We start from the raw sequence: 25,340 nt of genomic DNA, 5'->3' as shown, positions 1-25,340 counted from the left end.
TTTATAAAAAAAATAGTTTTCCTTTGTTTGTTTGTTTTATTTAGATGTTTTAATATAATCATGGACATGCTGAAAATATTCAAGTGCACTGTATTAAAAGAGACAAAATAAGTACAACTGTATTTTTATAAATAGGATTAACTTCTCTGTGAACTGTTTATCTCTAGCTGGATCCTATATTTAGTTGATATTTTAATGTTTGTTCTAATCATTCTTCAGGCTGGTGTGATTTCCATACCTTGTATTTATATGATCTGTCTGATTGATAAGACATGGAACTTTGGTATTGTGTATTCTTAAGTTCAGTAGTGTTAGAGAAAAATGAACATGATGTATGAGAGTTCTACTCTGCTGTTTCATCAGTATATTTGTGTTGAATGTCAAAATAAACAAACATGTTTTTATTTAACTACTTATTTCTTTCAGAGTTTTGAATACAGATAATATGAGTATTCTTGGATTAACTATTGACTATGGACCATTTGGTTTTCTTGACATGTATGATCCTGATCATATCTGCAATGCATCAGGTTTGTGTATAGCAACTATCTTTTCCATATAAGGTATTTCACCAGCTGAGGTATTTCAAGGCACACATTCACAATGATTTTTTACTTATTACCTGAGTATGAAAATAACGGTCTAAAGTCAATCTTCTTGAGAGAATTCTTAAAATAGCTTATTGACCCAATAAACCTTGCTATGTGTAACTTTGTTATACAATAAATTAAACATTGCCTATACTGTAGTTTTCTTATTAATTTGTTCATTATAAGCTAATTTAATTATTTCTGAAATAAAATATGCTTTAAAAGTAAGTCTTGTACAGAATCTTAACAATTTTCTTTAGAGGATAATTGCAATGGGAATATATATATTATGGTAATCAACGGTATCATACACTATTTTAAATCTTACGTACCTTAGATTTCATCAGTATAAGGTTTTTGTATAATTAAGCTGTGTTTAAGAATGACTCAAAAGCTTCATCACATATTTAAAAAAAATATTTGAGTAATTTTGAATTTTGTTTATTTCGTGTATTTTACAACAATGTATGAATAGACTTACCTCACTAATTCTTCCTAGTCAGCACACAATAATATGTTTTGCATTAAAATCAAGCTCAGTGTTAGAAGTGTTTCATCCTGTAGAGCTTTTCTGTCCTGCCAGTTTAGTGGTTATATATTACACTGTAAGCAGAAATAATTTAGCCAATAATATTACTCTAATATTATTTTGTCTATAAAATTGAAGCTGCCAAGTATGATTGCTAGGGTTGAAGCAGTATTGGAAATCTAAGAAGTTGTAACAGAGAGATAGAATTAATACAATGTGGACATTAATGTTCTTTAAGATGACGTATATATTTAGCTCAGGACTTCTTTTCCCTGAATTCTAAAGCAATTCTATACTGAACTTTAACATGAGTGTTTTTGTTTGTTTTAGCTCTATAGTAAGGAATATTGTTATGTTTTACATTTAAAACTTATCTTTAGAGTAGAAGTGGTAGTTAATACCATGAAATAAAATACGTGAAAATACAAGATTCTAAAGGTAATAAAAATAATGTTGTTCTTAAAATGAACATATTGTAAATGACAATATTTGCATTTATAACATGATTTTTTAAAAATTTTCATGTACATTTGACATAATTTTTATCATTCCTACTCTTTTAACTATATTTGATTATGTAGTTGATTTCTTACTTCTTCCTAAGCAGAAGAAATACTGATATTTATTTGTGATTTAAAAGTAAAAGTTTAGAAATGACTACTTTTTGTGTCTTCAATATCTAAAGGTTAGTTTTAATTTTAAATTTTATGATAATAAATAACCTTTAAGGAAAAAAATTGTTTTCTTAATTGAACCATTAAGATCAATTAATTCCAAAATTATAGTTTCACAAAGAGATGTAGGTGTGAAATTTAACATAAAAGTAATAATACCCATACCAGTCATTCTACGATACATTTTTATTTCAAGTGGGTTTCTCCTCATCAAAAAGGTAATTATTTATGTAACAAAACATCATTATCTGAATATCATAAAATTATGTATGCTATTTAAAACTTGTTTGTTCCTATGTATGTCTGCTTTGTGCCATAAAACACTAAATCAATCAATCAATCAATCCTATGTATGTTGTAAATGATATGCATGCATTAGAGTAATTTGAATCATTAGGTTTCAAAGGTATTATATTTTTAGATGATGGTGGTCGTTACACTTTCATCAAACAGCCAGAAATCTGTCAGTGGAATCTGAAGAAATTAGCTGAAGCTATCCAAGCAGCACTTCCTTTAACAGAATCTTTACCATTGTTAGATCTGTATTTCCCAGAATTTGAACGTTGCTACCTTGATGGAATGAGGAATAAGGTAACTACATGTAATTATCAAATAATTTATGTTGAAATTTTGAATTTCAATGTAATTTATGTTTTTTTATAATCTTATTTCTTTGGTTAAAGTGTACGTATAGTTTTATTTTTAATATATTTGTTTATAGTCAAGATAATTTATTAATGAATGATTTTAATAAATATTTTTGAATAAGATTAAACAGTAGGATATTTTTCATTACTGCATTACATCATGTTTGTTTATTTGAATTTTAGCTTGGTCTCCACAAAAAGCTGGATGAGGATAGGTGAGCAGTGAAATATTTTGAATACAGTATTAGTGTACATGTTGCTTATAATAATCATGCTTTAAACATAACATTTTACAATAATTTGCTTTCATTTTTTGTAAAAATACCTACAGTATTTAAGTTTGCCTTGCAAAGGTTTGTTGAAATTGGTTAATTGTTTTAAGTTTCAAACCTCCATAAATTAGAATTAATTCATATACAAGCAATTAATATGCTTGTACATGCAGTGCATGGTTAGTTAATATTAATTACAAAATAGAGGTAACACAAGACAGTTGCATAAGTACAGTTGTCTTGTTTTCCTCATTTTTATAATTATGGAGTTTCACCAAGTACTGACAGTTTTTCAGTATCACTTATATAATATTATTATTCTTTGGCTTTTAAAGGTTATATGTACATTTTAAGATAAAGTAATTTTAGCAGTAATTACTCATAAAGTAAATTATGTAATTGTATAAGTACTTCAACATGTATTTTAAGAAAGAAGCATTTAATTCAAAATAAAAATTAAAATGAGTTTTAAATTGTTTTTTGTGTTGTTGTTTTTTTGCTGGTGCTTGAGCTTTTTGAAAGGTTATAATTTTTAACACAGTATCTGACAAAACTGATCTAGTTTATTGAAATGCCTATTGCACACTTAGTGCTTACTAATTCTATTGAGAATTAGAATCTCAAATTGCATACTCTCTAAACTCTAAGTGTTTATAATAATAAAAATATTTCTTCAGCAGAATTTTATGAAAAGCATGATATACTTTTCAAAACCATCAGTTGTCTGGGTTATAAACGTAAGAACATGTAGTGGTCGATGCTAAGATAATTATCACAAATCCTAGCTTTCACACAATTTATTTATAATAACAGATATTATAACAGTATTCATTGTTACCTTACCTGACATTAGGTACAAGCTTCAAGAACTCTATACATATATACTTAAAACATGGTATACACTGTGCAATTGTCAGAGTGACTGAAAAAGTAATGGCTAAAGTAGTGGTGGTAGGGATGCTCTCTGTTATCTGCTTTTAACACCTAGCTCTTAATGTCTTTCCACAGTGTTTCATGTGGTCAGTTAATTGCCATTCATTGATCCCAGAAGTGTCTTACAGGCTGAAGTTGCAAGGTCATGGGTGAAAGTAGAATTTGTGTTTAAACTCAAGAAACAGCTTATCATATCAGTCTTATGGTGGTTATTACAGTAGAAATTTCATCTGAGTTTATCTACTGGTGCAATAGTGGCAACCATTAAGATGTTTGTATGGCTTCTTCTCACACTGCATATCTTGTGCTGTAGAAATTTTAATAGTGTGTGTGTCTATATATGTAAACTGATAATTTAAATGTGCACAAAGGGACTGGCATAAACCAGATAACATTTTCTTTCTTAATATGCATTATAGTTTTAACTATTTTTATTCAGTTAACTTGATTGTCAGTCATATATGTCATATATTTAAAACAGTTTTCCCAGACTATATGAAAAAAAAGGAAGATACAATTCTGAAGTACATTTGTAAAAGCTCCTGTTTTTAAGTTTATGTATCATAACATATATTGCAGAGATGCCAACCATTACAATTTGAGTGTAATCATTACGATTTTGGTGTATACATTACAATTATATGCTCATATAGACAAATATTACAACTTGTTGCAACTCCCAAATTATTATATATTATATAGGCCTATACAATAAAGTGATAAATTGTTCCCCCAGGGTTTGAAAGGGGTGAAAAGAAAATTTCTAGTGAGATACAAATAAATTTTGATAATAAATAAAAGACATAGTCCAAATGGCTACTTGCGATAATCATGTTTGTGCTTGAAATAATAAAAAATATTTGTATCTCCGATGTCTACCAATAGTTTGAGTGTGGTGCTTCTCCATACTGGGTACTTGGAGGAATCCATAGTTATGTCACCAGTGCTTGTCAGCCAATCAGTGCTCGTGTAGATGGGTATTTCTCATTTTCTAACCAGCATAGAAACACCAATGCAATCGTTCACAAGATGGAAAAAAAGAGGCCTTGTTCAGCAGATTGTCTTGTTTCTGGCAAATCTAAAAGGGCTCTGTCTACAATCATTATGCTCAGTCATTTGAAATAGTTAGCATCTCTGATAATATGATCCAGTTCATTAAATTTGCACTTGAGAGCATTGCATATCAGTGTTTTTACTCTTTTATGGATAATTTAGAAAGTCAATATAAATTAACATGTAAAAATTATCCATGTGGATTCAAGAATCGATTAATTTTTGTGATTTAAGGACTTAGCTGAAGTTATCCACATTTGTAATGCTTGTTTCTTCAAAAGTCTTTAAATATGTTCTTTTTTGAATAGCTTCAAAATTCCAGAATTATATTAAACATTCAGTATCTAGTTGATATTTTATTAATGTGATTAGAATGACTGGTATAATATTTGAGTTAATATAGTCAACTACAGTAATAGATTTAACATAAGTGTCTGTTTGTTTGCTTCAGTCAATAAAATTAAGTCTTGTCTTATGTGATTTTAACTAACCTAAGTTTCAAAGCATATCTTGTTGTTTGTATTGTTTTCATTTCGTAGAAGTAATGATGTAAATTTTACATCTGCCTCTTGAAAAAAAACAGGTAGAATAAATCATGTTAAAGGTAGAACCTGTAACAAGAAAATTAAAGATTCTTTATGAATAAAACAAGTAATATATTTTTAATATATCCCTGCTAACTCTTGTTTGATTTGTCTTTACTTTGTTACTTAGAGACATAATACTACTTTTAATGCTGTAATGTAACGGTTTCATTCCATCATTCATTTGTATCTAACTTATGATGCTCATTAAACCTAGCAGAACAGGCTTTTGAGTTAAAAGGATTTAGAAACATATTACTTACTGTATCTGTAAACAAAACTAATTAGGCAGAATAATATTATTTTTGATTTGTGCATTTATTTATACACTGTATAGAACTATTTATTGTTACTACTCTATCAAAGCTTAAATGTATAAAATATGTCCAGAAGATGGCTTCTGGTAAAAGTTAGTTACCAAATAATAATCATTGGTTTGAGCTCATTTTTGTTGTTGTAGTATAGCTGAAATGACCAACTCTGTGCATTTAATAGAATATGTTGCAGTAGTTCTAGTACAACTAACTGGCCTTTGAAGTTGAGCATATTGCTGTGAATCAAAAATAAAACACTTTACTATTTTATTTTTACCAAAAACTCCATCTGATGTGAGCAACTTCTCACCCATGTTGCATCAGATGGCCTGCATTATGTGCATTGCAAACATGCCTATTATAGAGACCCATTTTAAAAATGTTTTCTATGTGCAAAAAATCTAGGAAACTTCTAAATCTTGAACTCATCTTTGTGTATATTCACAATTACAATACAGGGTGTCCGTAAATTATTCACCCCATTATAGGCCTTTATAAATTCTTTATTATAGGAGCTACCTCAAAACAGTTTGTGATAATTAATAACACAACTCAAGACATTTTTTTTTCTTTATTTTACAGAACATCCATGCAAGATATGCTTCTTAATGTTTGGAAGGAAATTATCTACTGCCTTGATGTTCTGTGTGCTAGCAATGGGGCTTGCATGGCAGTTTACTAAATTATTGACTGAACTGTGGTGGTTTATTTAATTAAAAAAAAAAACTTTATTGAGTTGTATTATTAATTGCCACAAACCATTTTAAGATAGCTCATATAATAGAGAATTTATAATGAGGTGAATAATTTATGGACACTGTATACTGTGGATAGGCAAGTTTTGGGCTATGTAGTAAGCTATACTTGCAATGTATAGACTAGGTGCAGACATGATAGAGATGCTAGAACTTTTCAGTATTAATAATTAATTAATTTCTGGTCAAGGTCTAATGTGTTAGGAAGAAGTTCATGTGCCCATAGATGTGTCGTGTATATATGACAGTGATCAGTATAATACGTGCACTGTTGATGGTGTAAGTCCATGATTTTATAATAACTTCCTGCCACATTCTTCATTGGCATAGTGGTAAGTCTGAAGACCTATAGCTAGAACTTAAGTTTTTATATCTGTAGTGAGTAAAGTACAGATAGCACATTGTCTAGCTTCGTGCTTAATAACAAACAATTAAAACTTCTTACCTGTACAGTATTTGAAAGTACTATGTCCATCTTTCTTTGTTTTAGAGAACTTTTTGAAAATCTTTTTAAAACAATGGAAGTTACTGGAGCAGACTTTACAAATACCTTCAGATATCTTTTGATTTTGTCACTTCCTGCTTTACCTGAATTCCACCAATCGTTAGACAATGTGAAGAACAAGCTTTTGAAAAACTGTGCAAATCTCGAACAGATGATCAAAGTTAACCAACCAAATATGGATGTACGGTATGTTGTTATATATACTTGGATAGATCTCCTATTTCATTAGTTTTTCAGTGTTACAGAAACATCATCCATGGTATCAGTTTCATAATCAAGTACAATCTACATAAAACCCGTAGAACAGCTCTTCTTTTAATTGTTGGTAGAAATGAATATTACTTGTAAATAAACCATATGTATTGTACAAACTGTGGTTGTTTCACATAACACTATATTAATTATGTAATGGTATACATTTTTTTTTCAAGTCTTAAAAACAAAATTACAATCTATCAATTTTAATGTACTTTCTAAGTATGAAAAATTATCTTTAATTGTAACTTTTTTTTAAGGGTTTGAATTATTAAGGAAAAAAATTTATCAATAATGCCAGTAACTTCTAATAACTGCAAGTTTCTTATATAGACTGAAAACAAACCCATGTATAAGGTTTATTTCTCTTTATTCTTAAATACTGCAAGATATGTTGAATATCGCATCATCATGTGTTTGGTCTCTTTTTTCTTTTTTTTGTCAGTGTGAAGATGTACATTAATTAAAGAAATGTTTCATTAATAGTTTACATGTACAAATAATGACAGTCTGACTGAAAATGAAACATTCACATACACCCAGCCAGTTGAATGGCAACTATGTTAAGACCTTTACAGCAGTAGCTATTGTTCTTCGAGTGTTGAATTTGTGATATCAATTTTTTTTTTTTTATCTTTTATATGTTAAATTTAACATCAACATGAACTATCACCTAACACACTCCATTTTAATGTTGATTTAACATACTGTACTAAATAACAAGTATCATCATACAGGATATTTTAACCTGTATTTTGAAAACAAAATCAAGTTCACATTATCTGTAAAGTGTATTTAAAAAAAAAAAAAAAAGAATTTACTAAATATTGAAAACTTTTATAGTTTAAAAACTTATGAAATATAAATGTTTTCTTTTTCATTTTTGTAAACAACTTATGGCAATGAAGAATAAATCTCATTCAGTCTTGATAATATAATGTTAGTAAACACATCTCGATGTACACATATTCATTAACTATTGTTTTGTGACAGTATTAAATCTGCATTTCAAAATGTTTAACATGTGATAAAATTACAAAATTGTAGCATTTCAATAAGAAGTAACTTTGTTGTGAAATGATATGGTAATATTCTTTTGAATTTCATTAGGCAGTTCCAACTGTTTTTGATGCTGAAAGAAACCAATCCAGAACTTCTTGAACAGCTTGGTAAAGGGGTAGCTGCCATAGACCGTGTTATAGAACGTATTGAAAAAGCAAAGAAATTACAGGTGTGAAGCTAACTTTGTGTATATTAAAATATAACTACTGAAGTTCTTTCTGTTTGAAAATAATTATTATGCATTGTAATGAAAAAAGCTTGCCTTCAAGTTCAGGGAAAGTTATTAACTTTAAATATATATTAATATCTTCATTGAGTTTCCATGAAATCATTTTTAAAATTCTTATTAAGGCTGGTTTTGCATGTTCTAAATTGCTAAATATTGGATTTGAAAGTGAACTCTCAAGTAGTAGTATTTTTAAGCTACATATCCTGTGTAATTCTCTATGTGATTCTAATAACAAAAAATGTTATTGGTTTGCTTCTGTTAATGTGCTTACTACCAATAACATAATTATAGAAATGAGTTCAGTTTTTTTCTTAAAAGATACTTGTCTCCTTTTGTGAATTCTACAAGATTTCAGGTATACCTCTTATGTGTTCCTCTACAGTTCATATTGTTCACCTCTATGTAATGCTCTTTTCCAGCAGAGTTTTAACATGTTTATGTATAATGAATACTTTCTTCTCCATCACATTAAAGAATTGTGTTTGTTTTCTTAAATTAAGTATTTTTACAAGATGTCTTTGTTTAGTGTGCTTGGTTTTAGAGATAGTATATTTAATCATATTAGATCAAAGAGCAAGCATAAATTGTGTAATGAAAAACACACTTTTTTTTTGTTAACTTTACAGCATGAGAAACCACAAGTTTGATCTTGCCTTAGAGTAATTCTTAGTTTATAACTGTTTCAATATTAGTTGTTTTAGATTTTGACTTTTACATTTTAAAATTCTTTGGATGGACTGCTTAATCAAAATTCTTACATGTGTAAGTACTGACTGAAGGTTAAAAATCATTCACAACATATGATTGAAAACTTCAAAAGAATGAATTTATTTAGTGCCATTTAATGGTAGTTTTAAATTACATTTATCTGTATGATAGTATATGGTACTTTGTTTAAACTATGCCCTCACAAGTGTTGAATTTAACTTTAAAATGTTGATTTGAAATACATAAATGTGTTTAATAACATAATAGGCACAGAGCATTTTTATTTTGTTTTTTGCTTTATCTATCTTATAATTTCAATTAAGAAATAGTGTTTTTTCTGTGACTTTATTACAGTTTCTTTAGCAGTAATTTCAGATGCACTGTGTTGTTCCTCCACCTATTTACTTCTGAACTGTATTTTGTTAAAAACTTATCTATTGTGTTCAAAAACATAAACAGCTTGTTTTGGTTTGTATGTGTGATGCAAAAAATTTAATCAGGTGTTTTAACCTGTGATAGTCATTTTGCAAAGTCAAATAGTGAACACATTTTGCTTTATCACCAGTTTAACTTCATAAAGTGTCTTTTTTTGTTTCACATCATAATTTGCAAATTAGAAGAGGGTTAAAACTCTACAGTGCAGTTATTAATTGAACACATACAATGAAGTGTTTTGCTAAAATGCTATTTAAGAAAAAAGTAGTATATATGTTTATGTGTGTTCATATAAAGAATGGATTAAAATTACTTGTATTAATAAAGTTAAATTTATCAAAAATTATATTTATGCTGTATGACTTTATAAAAGTATAGAACCATTCCTAAATGTAAACACTGTAGTTTCAAAATAAAAGAAGTAATAATCAAATATATATTTTATTTAAATTAAACTGTAACACTTTAAATTTCACATCTTTATCTTTAAGTGTTCTTTTCCAATTGCTTTTTAAGAACACTGTCTTTTTATTAGTATAAAGTTCTGAAATTCTGCAAAGCATTATAAATACTAGCTTTAAATAATATAGATATGTTTCATGATATATTATTTTGAGTGAAGTGTGCAATACACTTGTAAGTTATTCTTGTAGTTTATAGGCATAGAAATTTGAATTATCATACTGTCGTTATTACAAGTACTATCATGAGGTTTTGAAATAGATTGCATGTATTGTGCCATACTATTTTTAAATTGATTTTCTTTGTTGATAACAAAAAAAGGATATTTTTAATTATACTAACCTTGTATTTAAGCAATGTTGTGATAAGTATGAATGTACAAAAACTGTTTACAGAGACTGTAGGAAAGCATGTGGGGGAACTGTTATTGTGATTTAATCACCTGAGTGACCCTTTTGAAAAAATAGAAATTTATCACTCTAAACTGAAGAAGATGATAATTATGGTAAAGTTATTAGGTATGAAAACTAAAAATATAAAATTAATACTTGTAGAATATCATGAAGCTTAATATAGGTTCATAATAGGAATAACAAGGAACTACACAAAGTCTTAATACAATGTCTGAGCAAAAAAGCACTTTCAACATAAAGTGTTCAATTCAAATGCTTCTTTAAAACCTTTATTATTGACTAATAGAGCTGTACACACAAAAAAATGCACAAGGAACATGCATGTTAGATTTACAAGAAAAACAAAATCTGCTCACAATGGCCTGTTTGTAGTTTTATTTTCTTCTTACTATTATTATTTTTTTGCTAGGATATAATAAAAACAGCTTGGTATACTGCACCCAAACCTTTTGTAGAATACAAAACAAAATAATACAAAAGAATGTTGAAAAAGTCGAATTGTTTCTTCTATATTTAAATAAACTAAATATCATCATAATTCTATTGTAAACAATGTTATCATTAACCCTTACAAATATTGAGTGTTTCTTCAAAAAACTGAAGTACAACATGAACCAAGAATTATTAACCATTAATAAATTATCATGAAATGACTGTAATGCTTTGTATACTATACAATTGGTGCTCTAAAGGAGCCAACCTTTTGTATTATGTATGACATGGAGTAAAAAAAAAAAAATTTAGGTGTATATATTTCTTATTTTAAAAGGCTGCATTTCTACTAATAAAATTCTTTTGTTTTAACTTAGTGGGGTTGTGACTTAGTCTAAGTATCTGTTTGCCCATTACTATAAATTTTATATTGAGAATTTAGTTACCCAAAAACTATAAATACTCATTATGTTCTCAAATAAATCTCCACGACAATCTTCAGCTGCAGCTTAATGTTTTACATCTCGAACGAATGTGATCAAATAACTTGTAGCAACATTAAATCATCATGAACCATGTCAACTAACTTCTAGCTGTATTTATTATCATTACAGTCTATAAAGTTATCTACCATATCAAGTAATCTTTTGCCCATAATTGAACATAAAAAGCCAGTAAACAAGATAGATAAAAAAATTGGGAAGTTAAAAACCTACAAATAAGATTGTAAAAAGAATATGGAAACAAATTTTGAGGTACTGTAGTAAGTAATGTCTACAGTATCTCCAGCTTTGTTTACAGGTTTTTAAATTCCCAAATTTTTATTTATCTTGTGTGTATATATACTTATATATATGTATATAGTTCAGTAGTTTACTTCAAGATTAGAAGTTAAATTCTGTTGTGTTTTGCTCCCCTTAGTGTAAGGTATATTTTCTACCATAACTGTTACTCTGTGTAAATTAATGTTGCAAGAAGTTATTGCTAAATTTTTTATCTAGCTTATGACATTACTGTATATTGTAAACTGAAATATCTCAAAAACTTAGTTTTGAAATATTACTGCAATTTATATAGAAGTCATAATTTTGTGAAGTTAATGGCATTTTACTATCTTGATTTATTTCAGAAATAAATTATTTTACATAAAAATTAATACTTAAGAGCACTAGTATATTTGAAAAATTTAAAGTAGTGAGGACTACTTTAAATAGGAGGACCTTGTAAAATTTTAATGATGGTAAATAGAAGTAAAGTTTTATGACAAAAACTTGTTTTTTAAACAATGGTTTCTAGAGATGCATAAGATGAGGCTGTTAACCCTATTACTAGATAGCACTTGTGCTATATTTATTCTGCATTATATAGGAATGAGATTTTTTTCAACTTTTGGCAGAAATTCCATATCTTTTGAACTCCCTAGAACCATTCTTAGGTTTAACCAGGATTGCTATTTTTTAGGATGTTTTTCAGTATTTCAGAATGTAAACATATTCTTCAAATCTACAGTCTGTTTCACTTTCTATTGCAGTCTTTTGTGAGTATGACCATTTTTCTTGCATGATAAACATAGCAAGTCAATTATAAAATGTACCATTGACAACGTGCACATGAAAAGTAAGTATGAAATACTTTAATGTTTAGAAGGTTTTGAATGTAGTGATTCCACCATAAAGTCTAGAAGATGGCAGAATACTGACAAAATTTCAGAAGGAAAGTTACTTAACATCCTTGGTGTAAATCATCCCTCATCTGCTTGCAGAAAATTTCCAACTTTTTTTTCATTTTGTTATTACTACATGTGATAATATACAAGTTCAAAAGTATTTATCACTTACATTGTGGCTTGTAGCAGTGTACCCAAGAGCAGAAACAGGAAGCTGATGAAAATCAATGGAGTCAATGGTTAGACCAGTTTAAGAAAAGATTGGAGAAAGAAATAAAAGAATTATCATCTGAGGATGAGATCAGAAAGCTGCAGCAACAGAGATTACTGTTAATGAAGAAATGTAACCCAAGGTTGGTTATGTGGATAATTTTTGATCAATCAGTTTCATTACCATTAGTAAATGATATTTTTAGTACTATGTTTTCAGATGTGTGTTTGCAACTTTACAATGTATTAATGTGTCATTATAAACATGAAAATATAGTTCTGGACTATATACACATGTATCAGCTTATGAATTTTATTTCATTTGTGGGATTATTTGTGGAATTTAGAAGAAACATCATATAAAAGATATAGTTTATTCATTCTGTGCATATGTTTATTTTTGTTCATAAGACAACATATAAACATCTTATTACACAACATCTAATTGCTTCTTATTACAAAATACATGTATAATAAGGTTTATAATTTTGTCAGCCTTTTAAAGTGTATCTGCAAACTTTATACTTGTAAGATCATGTTAAGTAAGTTGTAAAATTTTGTTTGTTTCAGTGTAAAGTTGCAGAGCTTATTTACTCCCAAACCTTAAAACACAACTAGCCTTTCCTGAAATTCTGGCTTTCTGTCATTTTTAACTACTTCCTTTAATCAGATTCATATTTTAACTACAACAACCTTTATGAGATAAGTACATTCTTACACTTGTCAATAATACTGGGTTTTGTGTGCAACTGTAGCTAATATTGTAGTATTGTTTATAGTTCTTGGATTGATTTTGTTGATGTTAATAGATGTATATTTTTACAGAAGTTATTATTGTGTTATGCATGATTTTTTTCTTATCCTTACTTTTAGATTTCACATGAAATGTTAGCATATTGACTGCAAATTATCAACTACCAACACTTGCTAAGCTCTTTTTATAACAACAAACAAATAAAAGGTTCATTCAGTACCATATATGTTATTGCTAAGCTTAAGCTAATATTTTTTAATTATATGTATACATGTTTTAAAAAGTGCTACACTATATGATGTAGTGTACTAACATTTTATATTATTTACAAGCAGTGTCATCTGTTAATAGTTAGAAATTTTTAATAGTGACAAGTATTTGTGCAGTTGCCATGACATCACATCCTCATAACAGCTGACTGGCCATATTGACAAAAGTGTAAAAAGTGCATTGCTAAATGCATGCTATTCAGAATTCAGTGTACACAAAATTCTTATTTCAGCAGATTAACATACCAGAAGGTGAAAAATTGTGCGATTGGTTGCACTAGTAAGAAAGCCAAAAATAGTGACCTCTCATTTTGTATGATTCCAAGTAAAGCCACCAACCTGACAACAAGAAAGTAATGACTTTAAATGATAAGACATGCAATATACAAGACAATGGCATAATTAAAAATCAGGCATAAGTCCCTAAAAGTCATTACAATTAGTATTGGTATGTAAACCTATTAGTGTTTTCATACTGTACCCTGTATGTGATAAGTAAAAGGATATTAGTTTCAACTTAGTTTAAGAAAATGCATTAAGTTAGAATTTGAGATTTAACTTGTATTAATTTGTATTATTTTTGAAATTTAGTTTGATTTATTAATTACAAGTTGTGGTACCTGTCCTTTGTCTGAGTTATGAATGTAAAAAACAAAAGCAGTGATGGATACTGTGATAACTAACATAGAAGATCCTAACTTTCATGCAGTTTATGTATTTATATAATATTCTTACAGTATTCATTAATATATAACCAAATATTTTGTATAAGGTTTAAGAACTCAATGTTTATATGCTTAAAACATAGTATATACTATGTAATGATCAGGGGACTATGTAGAAAGAGGTAGCAGAAAAAGTAGTAGCAATAACAGAAGGTTTCTGTTACTCACTTTCACCGTACAGCTCTTAATCTCCTTCTACAGTGTTTCATGTGATTGAATAACTGATGGGTCAAAGTTAAAAGGTTGTGGGTCAAAGTATAAAGTAAATATAATTAAAAAAAAACTGTTACAGTAGAAACTTTATCTCAGTTTATGTATTATTGCAATAGTGACAGCCATTGTTTTTCATTATATTCCTCCATAGAGTGCTAGCACACTTTCTGAAATATATAATATGTGAGTGTCCTCCTCCACACTATATGTTACATTGTAGAAAAATTAATAGTTTGTGTGTGTGTGTGTGTGTGTAAAGAGTAATGCCATCTACGAATGTAATTAATGTTAACTTATGTCAAAGACAATAAATGCTAAATAACAGCAGTAATGACAGGTGGATGAGGTTGTGAACCCCTGCTGACATGCCCCTTTTTCCAAAACATCACCCTGCAAAGTTTGGTTAAGATTGGTCCATTGATATAGGAGTAGTTTGATAATGGACAAACACAGTTAAATAGAATAATGACAGAATTTGTTTGTTAGAAATATATAAGCTCCTTCCAATTGAATAGTCAAAGATATTTTTTAAGATTGTTATCAACATCTTTGATATTGATTTGACAATGTTCCAATTTATTTTTTTTAATTTTTTGGATATTCATAACTTTGGGAGGATGAAAGATTTATGACATTGTTGAAGAAATGCCACAACATGATTGTTGGCTTGCTTGTTAAACTGAAAGGAATACCAGAAAGTATTGCTGTATGTTACATTTTTGAAATGTGTTGACTTTCTTCAAGGTAAAGTGACCAGATCATTACAACAAATTTAATACAGTCCTTCCTGTTATGGCCCAGTATGGCCATGTGGTTAGAGCACTTGATTCATAATCCGAGAGTTGCGAGTTCGAATCCCCGTCACACCAAACATGCTCGTTCTTTCAGCTGCGGGGGCATTATAATGTGACAGTAAATCCCACTATTCATTGGTAAAAGAGTATTCCAAGAGATGGTAGTGAGTAGTGATGACTAGCTGCCTTTCCTCTATTCTCACACTGCTACATTAGGGACAGATAGCACAGATAGCCCTCGTATAGCTTTGCCTGAAATTCTAAAAACAAACAAGCCTTGCTGTTATTATAACATATTTCCTTGGCTTACTTCACTAATTGAATCTCTTAAGATATTCATTGAAACCACCAAAGAGGTCTGAAAATCAAAGCATGGTGTTGGAGCAATTACAAAAAAAACTCTGTACTGTCAAAATATTTATTTCATATAGTATTGTGACTTTCTCATCTCCAGTGTGGGGTAGGAGATTGTTTTTTATTCTGATGTTACTGATCAGAGTATCGTATGTCAGAGCATTAGATTTTAGCAGATAACAGATTTACTTCAGTTGATAATTTTTCCACTAAACATTCAGTGTCACTAATTTTACTGCTGTTTATTACCAAAGAGAAAACACATTTATATGTTTCAACTCAGAAAGTTGATATCTTAAAAAATAAAATAAAAAAGAAACTCAACTGTATTTACATAAATTGAGTGAGTTACTGGATTAAGGAAAACCAAGCTCCTCTTTTTTACCTGTCTTGTTTAGAGTTTGAAAGACAAATCATTTAAATCAACCATGTCGGTATGTGATAAGGTTATTGCAGTCTGTTCTGTACTGAATAATAATGGGACCCAGCATTGTTTTCTGTGATAAACTAATTAAATTATGTGTTTAAGCAGTTAATTTTCCAATGTGAAAATAAGAAATTTTTGAAGCATGTAAAATTTTATACATTCAGGGAAATATTAGTGTTCACACCAGTTTAAGTTGTGTATATTATGCTTTAATAACCAGAAATTTGATCTTAATGGAAATTAAATTCATGAATTGAAAACTGTAATTATACAATGTTTTGCAAGTTTTCTTATGAATGTTATTAAATTATTGGTCAATTTATTTGTATAAGTTATGTGCTATATACATAACATACATCTTCAGTAATATAAAAATATATTTTTAATACCTTTTTGACCAGAACTGTAATTGTAAAAGAAACATCATTTAAATTTATTCACCTTGCAACATTAACAATATTTATCAGTGCATTATTTTCATTAAACTGTGTTAAAAGTTCTTTGATAGAAATTTTAGGCAGAGTATACATGATGAAACTTTGTAGAATGGATGGCAACTGCCTGTTGTGGAGACACAAATGTAGAGGACGATGTTTCAAAAGTCTTCTGCCTTCAAATAGATTGTTCTAATGATGCTTTCTGGAATGTCGTTTCTCTGGATTTGTATAGGGACATTTTATCTCCAAAATGTCATTAGCACAACAATAACAGACTACTAGACCACCTGCTGATGTCGCATAAATGGGTGTTTATTCAGAAATCAAAGTATCACATATACATATACAAAATTTCACAATGTATAGTTCTAGCAGAAATCTGTCCAAATGAGTTTGGGTAGTCATTTTGAATAACTGTATATCTTTCTACACTTTAATACAGATGAAATGCGTGATTTTTATGCATTTTCCCTCCATAATGTGGCTTGGGAGCTGATTTTAGTTTTCACAATGTAGACTTGCTTTGCTAGTGAAACTACCATATGGTCTGAATTGGTCCTCATAGATGTGTGTAAATGAGCTATTGATCCAGTTCTTCCATCACAACATTGTTTATGCCATATTTCTGTGATACACATCATCTTGTTGATTTCCCAACAGGTTGTTTTACTGTCTCTGACATACATCTATTAAATCTTGGTGTGTAGCAGTACAGCCTGAAATAAACAAAATGCAATTATGAAATTAATAATAAGTACTCAGCTTATACCCATAGATGATGGTGCTCCTATATTATCCTCCAAGGTGGCTTGATATCTGCATGTATACAGTTATATTGCTGCTATTCACCTTGATGCGATATGCTGTTTATACTAGTCAGGACACAGAATATCTGTTTACATCAAAATAATAATAGTTAGCCATTGTTTGTCAACTGTAATTATAAGATATGAACACAAAATTGGTAATACGTGTAAGAGTATTAGTATGAAAATGGCATGAAACTTCTTATGAGACCATGAATGTAACACTGTGAAGCATGAAAAATCTTGGTACCAAGAATTCAGAATAAAAATATCTTACAATAAAGCTATACTAAAAGGTTGCCTTTAAAGATTAGCGTAAGTCTCATAATTATTTAAAAATATATACATTTAATTTTATCAGTAAATGCCTTCTGTTGTTAATGCGTCAATCCACTAAATTTAGAACACATGACCAACATATGTATCAAAGCAACCAACTAATGATATTTGCATTTATGTGTACCTACATCTATACTTTAATATAAATTGTGATAAGATTGGTAATAATTAAATAAAAAAATACTAAATGCACAATAAGCTTAAGACATATATTAAAATGTGATATAAATATGTATAGGCCTAAATATTTTATTTAGCTAATGGCTGAATATAACTTATGCAGTAGTTTAAAGAAATTTATGTAAAATTACAAGTTTTGTATTGTACTGTTAACTTTATGAATATGTATCACTTACTTGGAATATGGATTAAGTGGTGATACACATTAAGATACTGATTTATGAGCCATTCTTTTGGACTGTTTTTTTTTTTCCTCATCAGTTTGATATTTCAATGGATATTTCTCAAGATGTACAGGAGTTGTGAAGAATCTGGAACAATGGGCATTTCAACAAATTTTAAAGAATGTGTTTCACATGCTATCCTTGTAATTGGAAATAAGCTGAGAGAATGTATTTTCATTCTCTTTGAACACTGAGAAGCACATTTGTGTCTTTGTCAGTGATGCAACACTCGTCTCAGATTTGTTCTTTTAGATGTTCGGTATCCCTGATCCCCTTTTTTGTATACCCACATGCCTTCAACAGTCCCTAGAAAAAAAAATTCATAAGAGTAAAATACACAGATCATGGAGCTCATATTCGGGACCACATCTGCTAATCCAGTGTCTTAGAAAACTGTCATTCAACCAAGGTTGAATTTCCTAACTGCAAATAATTTATGGTTTCAGGCAATTCAGACACTATGCACAAGATCAGATTTCATTTTATATATAGTTAGTGCTTTACATGTTAGATTTCCAATATACTTGTATGACATAGTAACTGTGTTAATCTTTATTAACTTAGAAACTTTAAAACAAAAGTTTGGTTTGTTTTGTTTTGAATTTTGCATAAAGCTACATGGGAGGCTATCTGTGCTAGCTATCCCTAATTTAGCAGTGTAAGAGTAGAGGGAAAACAGCTAGTCATCACCACCCAACACAAAATTTTGGGCAACTCTTTATAGCAATGAATAGTGGGATTGACCATCACATTAAACTGCCCCAACAGCTGAAAGGGTAAGTATGTCTGGTGCAAAGGGATTTGAACCCATGAAAAACAAAAGTTAAAAAGTAGATTTGTTGTTTATGCTCATGATCATCATGTCTTTGTTTGATGGTCATGAGATTTAATTAAGTAATGAATTTATTATACATGTTTGTGAATAAATGTGTGTTTGTATGCATACATGTATAAATTAATGGGTAGATAAGTGGGTAAAGGTAAAGATGAGACATCACCAACAATTGTATATCTCATGCTCCAGGTCCATAGTTTGGGCATATGTAATTCGCACTATCACTTATTTGGTCAAAAGTAATGATTATAAATGTTGAGAAATTTATCTATCGTAGACATAATTATACACACACACATTTCTTTTTCTTATACAATTCAGTTTATTGGAAATATGAATTAAGAATATGGATGTTTACATCCAGTATGTAAATCACTTTTCATTATTTGTAGGCAGGTATGGAAGAATATTTCTTGTTAAATAAACAGTAGAAAATGACAATGAACAGTTCACATGTCTCTTTAAGATCACATTTTAGCCTCAAAATGGTTGGAAAACATTTATCAACACTGTAGTAAAAAGCTGATTGAAAGTTTATGATTATTAACTAGAAGGTTATAACAGCTAGAAGCTCATACTAAATCAAACTACCATCTATATCTTCAAAAAGAAGAAAAAACTTGGATGATCAATGTATCAGTTTCTGCCTTCTTTGGAAGACTGGTGTGTATACAGATAATACTGTATGTGTACTATTGAAGTACAGATAAAAAAAAAAAAGAAACTACAGTATGTTGCCTTTTTATTGGCTGATTCAATGTAAATTTTTGTGAACTTGCAAGCTTTAAAACATTTTTCACATTACTTTTTCGAATATCTTGTAGGTTTGTGCTGCGAAACTTTATTGCCCAGCAAGCCATAGACAAAGCAGAGAAAGGAGACTACGGTGAAGTTTGCCAGGTTTTAAAAGTGCTAGAAAATCCCTACAGTGATAGAATAGAACTTGAAATGCCAGGAATAGATTCTATCACTGGTGCATCAGCACTTGCAGATGAAGGTACTGAGCTTAATTGATTGTGGTTATATGTATTGCACATGAACAAAATATGAATGCTTTTATATCAATGCATTTTTGTTTTGCTCTCAATGAATTGTAATTTGGATCATTAGGTGTTATAGCTGTAATTTACTTCTGTAACCCCTTTAAAACTTCTCATAAAATTTTACATAGGTACAAGTTATTAAAAAAAACAACTTCTTTGATTTATCATTACAAATCTCACTTATGTCCAAGTTGATTGATTTTCAACAAAATCCTTTTATTGGTAATCTATTAATTCCTTTACAGGCTTTTACAAATGCTGGCATATAAATTTTCTCTACAACCCATCAGTTTTGTAATTTCTACTTTCTTGAGTATTGTGACTCTTTTTTTACTGATGTTATGGAGTAGCTTTCACCAATTCTTTGAAGATAATCTCTTTAACATTTGTTACTATTTCAGTGAAATCCAGAGTCTTTAATATAGTGTGACTTCTCTCCTAACAGCCACGTGTATGAAACATTACTGTGTTTCAGACCTTACCAAAGCACCTTTGGAATCACTAGCCAGATGTAAATCTTGGTATATCTTCTTATTCCTGCATGATATCTCAAATATCCTTAGTAATTACATAAACCACACTCTTTGTTCCAAAGGCCAAACATTTAATAACCCATGCCAGTCATTTTCACATATGTATGTGTTTTGGAAACATGTGTTTTGGAGTTGCAAACAGTTGATCTTCTTTCAATCTATTATGCTACCAAGGTTTCTAAAAGAAGGCTGTTGACTCTATTGTTAGTAGAAGAGGTTGTTGTAATGTTCATCTGGAGACATCCAACATTATTTTATTTCTCAATTGATCTTTACAAACATATCTGTTACAACTGTCTGACTGATGTAAACTCTCCACTTACCCTTGGAAATTGAATAATTTCTGTTCATTGTATGCCACATTTACTTGAGAAACATTCTGTTACCTGGCTAATGTGCCAACACAGTAAGATTTAATTTGAAGTTCTAGCTGGCAAATTCATTGAGAACATCCTGCTGTAAGGTATTTGCTCCAACTTTTTTTTTTCATGTTATACATTTCAGTTATTTTATGAATAAGTAGGTATGGCATTTCTTAATACTGAATATCTAGATTACCAGATGTGCTGTATTGGGGACTTGTAGTGAGTGAATTTTAGACTGACATCCTACCTGTACTGGTGACTATAGTATGTATTAGACTGACAACTTTATGTACTGGGGACTATAGTGTGTAACTGACATTTTACCTGTGCTAGGGACTATATTGTTTATTAGACTGACAACCTACCTGTACTGGAGACTATAGTGTATATTAGACTGACAACATACTCTTGATTTTTTCCATCACCCATGATGTGATGACAACATCTTTGTTGTGATGTAACTACAAACAGCATGTACTTTTGAAATTCTGTAGGTGAATGTACATAAATGTCCACTTCTGTGATGTCCTTTTTTATATATATGAATGGTAGGCATCTTTTGATTCCTCTTTCTTGTCTCCATATCAGTGTGAAGGTTTAGTGTATGATAGTATAGAATACATGTCATCTTTGGGGAAAAAAAAACAAAAAACATTATAGTAGTAAAACTAAAGAAAATATGATTGACTCAGCTATTACCTATCTTCCACCTTGCTCCCAGATTAAGTAGGGTGGGGGGGATGTGACAAAGCTAGAAACCCAGTGATCTAAATAGATAAACCCTCCAACATTTAATGGGTTATTGAAATTCTAGTTTATTCTTTTATCTTATTTCTTTTTTTTCATTCTAAGTGAAATTTTTCATCATACATTTAAGGTAGTAAACATTCTAAATATCATTAAAGTAGGTATGTGAACTTCTGTGAAGAAGTGAGCCTACTAAAAGAGTACAAAATTGCAAATAACAGATTGTAAATGAGGGAGGGGAAGGTGAAGAGAGAAAAAGACATGTCTTAAGTGTGAAGGAAATCATTTATAAAACTTACATGTCTCTAAGTTTTTGTTTTAATTATAAAGTGTTAATTCTTCTACTGATTTTTTCTTGATTGTTTTTCTTTAACAGCAGTTCCCAGTAGTGCTGCATCTTGTTCAAGTCAAATGTTTGTTAGCTCCTTATCACAGTATGAAGAACGGCCACCAGAGTGGGCTATGGACTTGAGAGTTACTTGATCTTCATAATTAACCATTGTAATTTCATTTATAAACTTACTATACATATATCTGTATTTTCACATGCTTCTTCAATTTGGTTATTAAAATTTTATCTTGTTATAGTAATTTATAGTAAATCAGTCACACTTGACAGCAGTACAGAATAGTTTGTATTTTCCTTATGTTTACATAATTTCAGTTTAACACACAGACTGATTTCATGTAAAATTCCTAATCTGAAATGTTTCAGAAAGTTATTACTTTGTGTTTTTAGTTTCACATATAACATCTTTCAGCCTATATTATTAGAGTATATGGATGTGGTGCCATAATGTAATATGCTTTTCAGGGGAATTTCTCCATGTTTACTTGCAATGTATATGCAGCAGCCATTATACTCTAAGTTGTTATTGTTGGGTTTTTTTCACACACAAATTTTAGTTCATTTAGTCAATTTTAGTGTTTCAGGCTACAAAGTTTAAATTATTACCTCACTATTAATTTCAAGTTTTAAGCAAAAATAACTTGTTTACCTTTATTTTTTTTACTTCAGAAACCTTAAATATACATACTTGTAAAATAATCAGTGATGACGAGAAACCCACTTGTTGAGAAATTTATATGCAAAAAACGGCTCGTTTGGGCTGAGAAAACACTTTACATAGAAGAGCGAACAACGTTTCGACCTTCTTCGGTCATCGTCAGGTTCACAAAGAAAGAGGTAACTGACCGGAAGCTGACCACATGTTTGAAAGGGGTTGTGTAACTGTGTGTCGAAATGTAGAGGGCGGTATTAGATGTTTGAATATATAATTTATTATATTAATATAGGTATAAAGGCGTTCCTTTATATTGGTTTATTTTGGGTTTAAGTTGTTGTATAAGTAAGGCTTCTTTAATTTTACGTTTGTTTATGTTTGTTTCTTTATTTAATATTTGAGTGTTTTCTATGGTTATGTTGTGTTTATTTGACTTGCAGTGTTCGAAAACGTGTGAAGGTGACTTTTTATGTTCTTTGAATCTGGTTTCCATTTTTCTACTTGTTTCTCCAATATAGAAGTCGTGGCAGTTATCACATTGTATTTTATAAATAATGTTGGTGTGGTGTTTGTCAGTGTAGTTTTTACATAGTATAGACCTCAGTTTTGTGCCTGATTTTTGAATAAACTTGGTATTAATTGGAATGTCATATTTTGTTACTAATTTTTGCCAAATAACCAACATTTGGCAAAAACTAGTAACAAAATATGACATTTCAGTTAATACCAAATTTATTCAAAAATCAGGCACAAAACTGAGGTCTATACTATGTAAAAACTACACTGACAAACACCACACCAACATTATTTATAAAATACAATGTGATAACTGCCACGACTTCTATATTGGAGAAACAAGTAGAAAAATGGAAACCAGATTCAAAGAACATAAAAAGTCACCTTCACACGTTTTCGAACACTGCAAGTCAAATAAACACAACATAACCATAGAAAACACTCAAATATTAAATAAAGAAACAAACATAAACAAACGTAAAATTAAAGAAGCCTTACTTATACAACAACTTAAACCCAAAATAAACCAATATAAAGGAACGCCTTTATACCTATATTAATATAATAAATTATATATTCAAACATCTAATACCGCCCTCTACATTTCGACACACAGTTACACAACCCCTTTCAAACATGTGGTCAGCTTCCGGTCAGTTACCTCTTTCTTTGTGAACCTGACGATGACCGAAGAAGGTCGAAACGTTGTTCGCTCTTCTATGTAAAGTGTTTTCTCTCAGCCCAAACGAGCCGTTTTTTGCATATAAATATACTTGTAAAATAATGATATATTTTAAATTCTTTTATATTTACACAAGTCTTCAAATTTTGATTATTGTAAATTTAAACTTCTTGGTCTGATAATTTATTTACACAGATGTTTTAAAAGTTTTCTGTTTTATGGTTTATTTCAATATCTAATTTTCTTCATTACTTGATTTTACAGGCAAGATTCGGCAGTGATCTTGTTAGGCTTTCAATGACAAAAGATTCAGTCAAGAATAAACATTGACATGGATTGTCTTGTTGGTGTTTTTGTATGATGGTATCAACCTAAACCGTAATTGGTGGATGATGCCTGAATTCTCCAGATTGAGTCATCTCGTATCACTAAAATTGTTACTGCTTACTATTATTATGTTAGAAATAAATAGGTATCTTTAATTAGAAATGCTATCAAAACAGTTGCAAGTTTTAGTTTGTGTAGTTTTATAATCATGTTTGTAATTACATGTTATAGAAAAAGTGCATACTCACTGATTACCTCAAAAATTGACCATGAATGTAAAAATTGAAATTAAAAGTATGATTGTTATGAGTTTGAGTGGAATCTGTATAGACGTGTGTAACTTGAGAGGAAAACTTGTATGTACGTAGTATATTTTATATCACTGTGGTCATGTGAAATTGTTTTGTTGAAATACAAAATACTGATGTATTTTCTTGTATTATTTTCAAACATGGTTTGCATGAACAATAAACCTGGACTTTTAGGAATTGCATTAAAAACAGATTGTCTTTTTAAATCTATCTTAGTTAACAAAAGAAAAGTGTATTCAGTACGAGTTGCCTTTAAAATGCTTTTTCATAGGTATAACATGAAAACATAACAGCAGTGGGCTATAATAATCATACTTAAAACTGGGGACTTGGTGTTATGTTGCTTAAATATAAAATATCAGAATTAACAAAATTCACCTATGTGTTACAAATTATTAGGGGTAATTAACTGTAGCATAGTAATTATTTGATAATGACACTGTAAATTATTCTGCTAAATACTACATGTTAATATTGTTTTCATAAATTATTCTTGTATTTGAAAATAAAAACAAGCAGGAAAAGAAACAAGCTAAAATGCATAAAAGTACAGTATGTATTGCATAAGTCACCCAATACTTGACTAGCATATGATTTAGCCATGATTTCAAATTAATTGATTTTTGGAAAACCACTAAAAAATTAAAATATTTAAAATTAATGTTTATTTTATATCATGTATTTAATAAAATAAATATACTATGCTGTCTGTCCTCAAGACAAATGT

At 29.5% G+C, this 25,340-nt stretch overlaps 1 protein-coding gene across 1 annotated transcript in view; it reads left to right on the top strand.

The window, feature by feature from the left end:
* The window catches only part of LOC143239211 (protein adenylyltransferase SelO-1, mitochondrial-like), a 40,722-nt gene extending 15,920 nt beyond the window's left edge, over nt 1–24,802 (top strand). The window contains 9 exon segments of the mRNA XM_076480102.1: nt 427–530; nt 2,215–2,384; nt 2,624–2,655; nt 6,842–7,042; nt 8,222–8,342; nt 12,705–12,871; nt 19,910–20,082; nt 22,150–22,274; nt 24,240–24,802. Coding sequence (XP_076336217.1) covers nt 427–530; nt 2,215–2,384; nt 2,624–2,655; nt 6,842–7,042; nt 8,222–8,342; nt 12,705–12,871; nt 19,910–20,082; nt 22,150–22,256 — 1,075 coding nt within the window. The 3' untranslated portion in view covers nt 22,257–22,274; nt 24,240–24,802.
* The last annotated feature ends 538 nt before the right edge of the window (nt 24,803–25,340 follow it).

This window comes from Tachypleus tridentatus, chromosome 13 (genome assembly GCF_004210375.1).
Source record: "Tachypleus tridentatus isolate NWPU-2018 chromosome 13, ASM421037v1, whole genome shotgun sequence".
In the NCBI taxonomy this organism is placed as follows: Eukaryota; Metazoa; Arthropoda; class Merostomata; order Xiphosura; family Limulidae; genus Tachypleus; species Tachypleus tridentatus.
The sequence above is the reverse complement of the archived record's forward strand: the minus strand, read 5'-3'. Positions and strand labels throughout refer to the sequence as shown.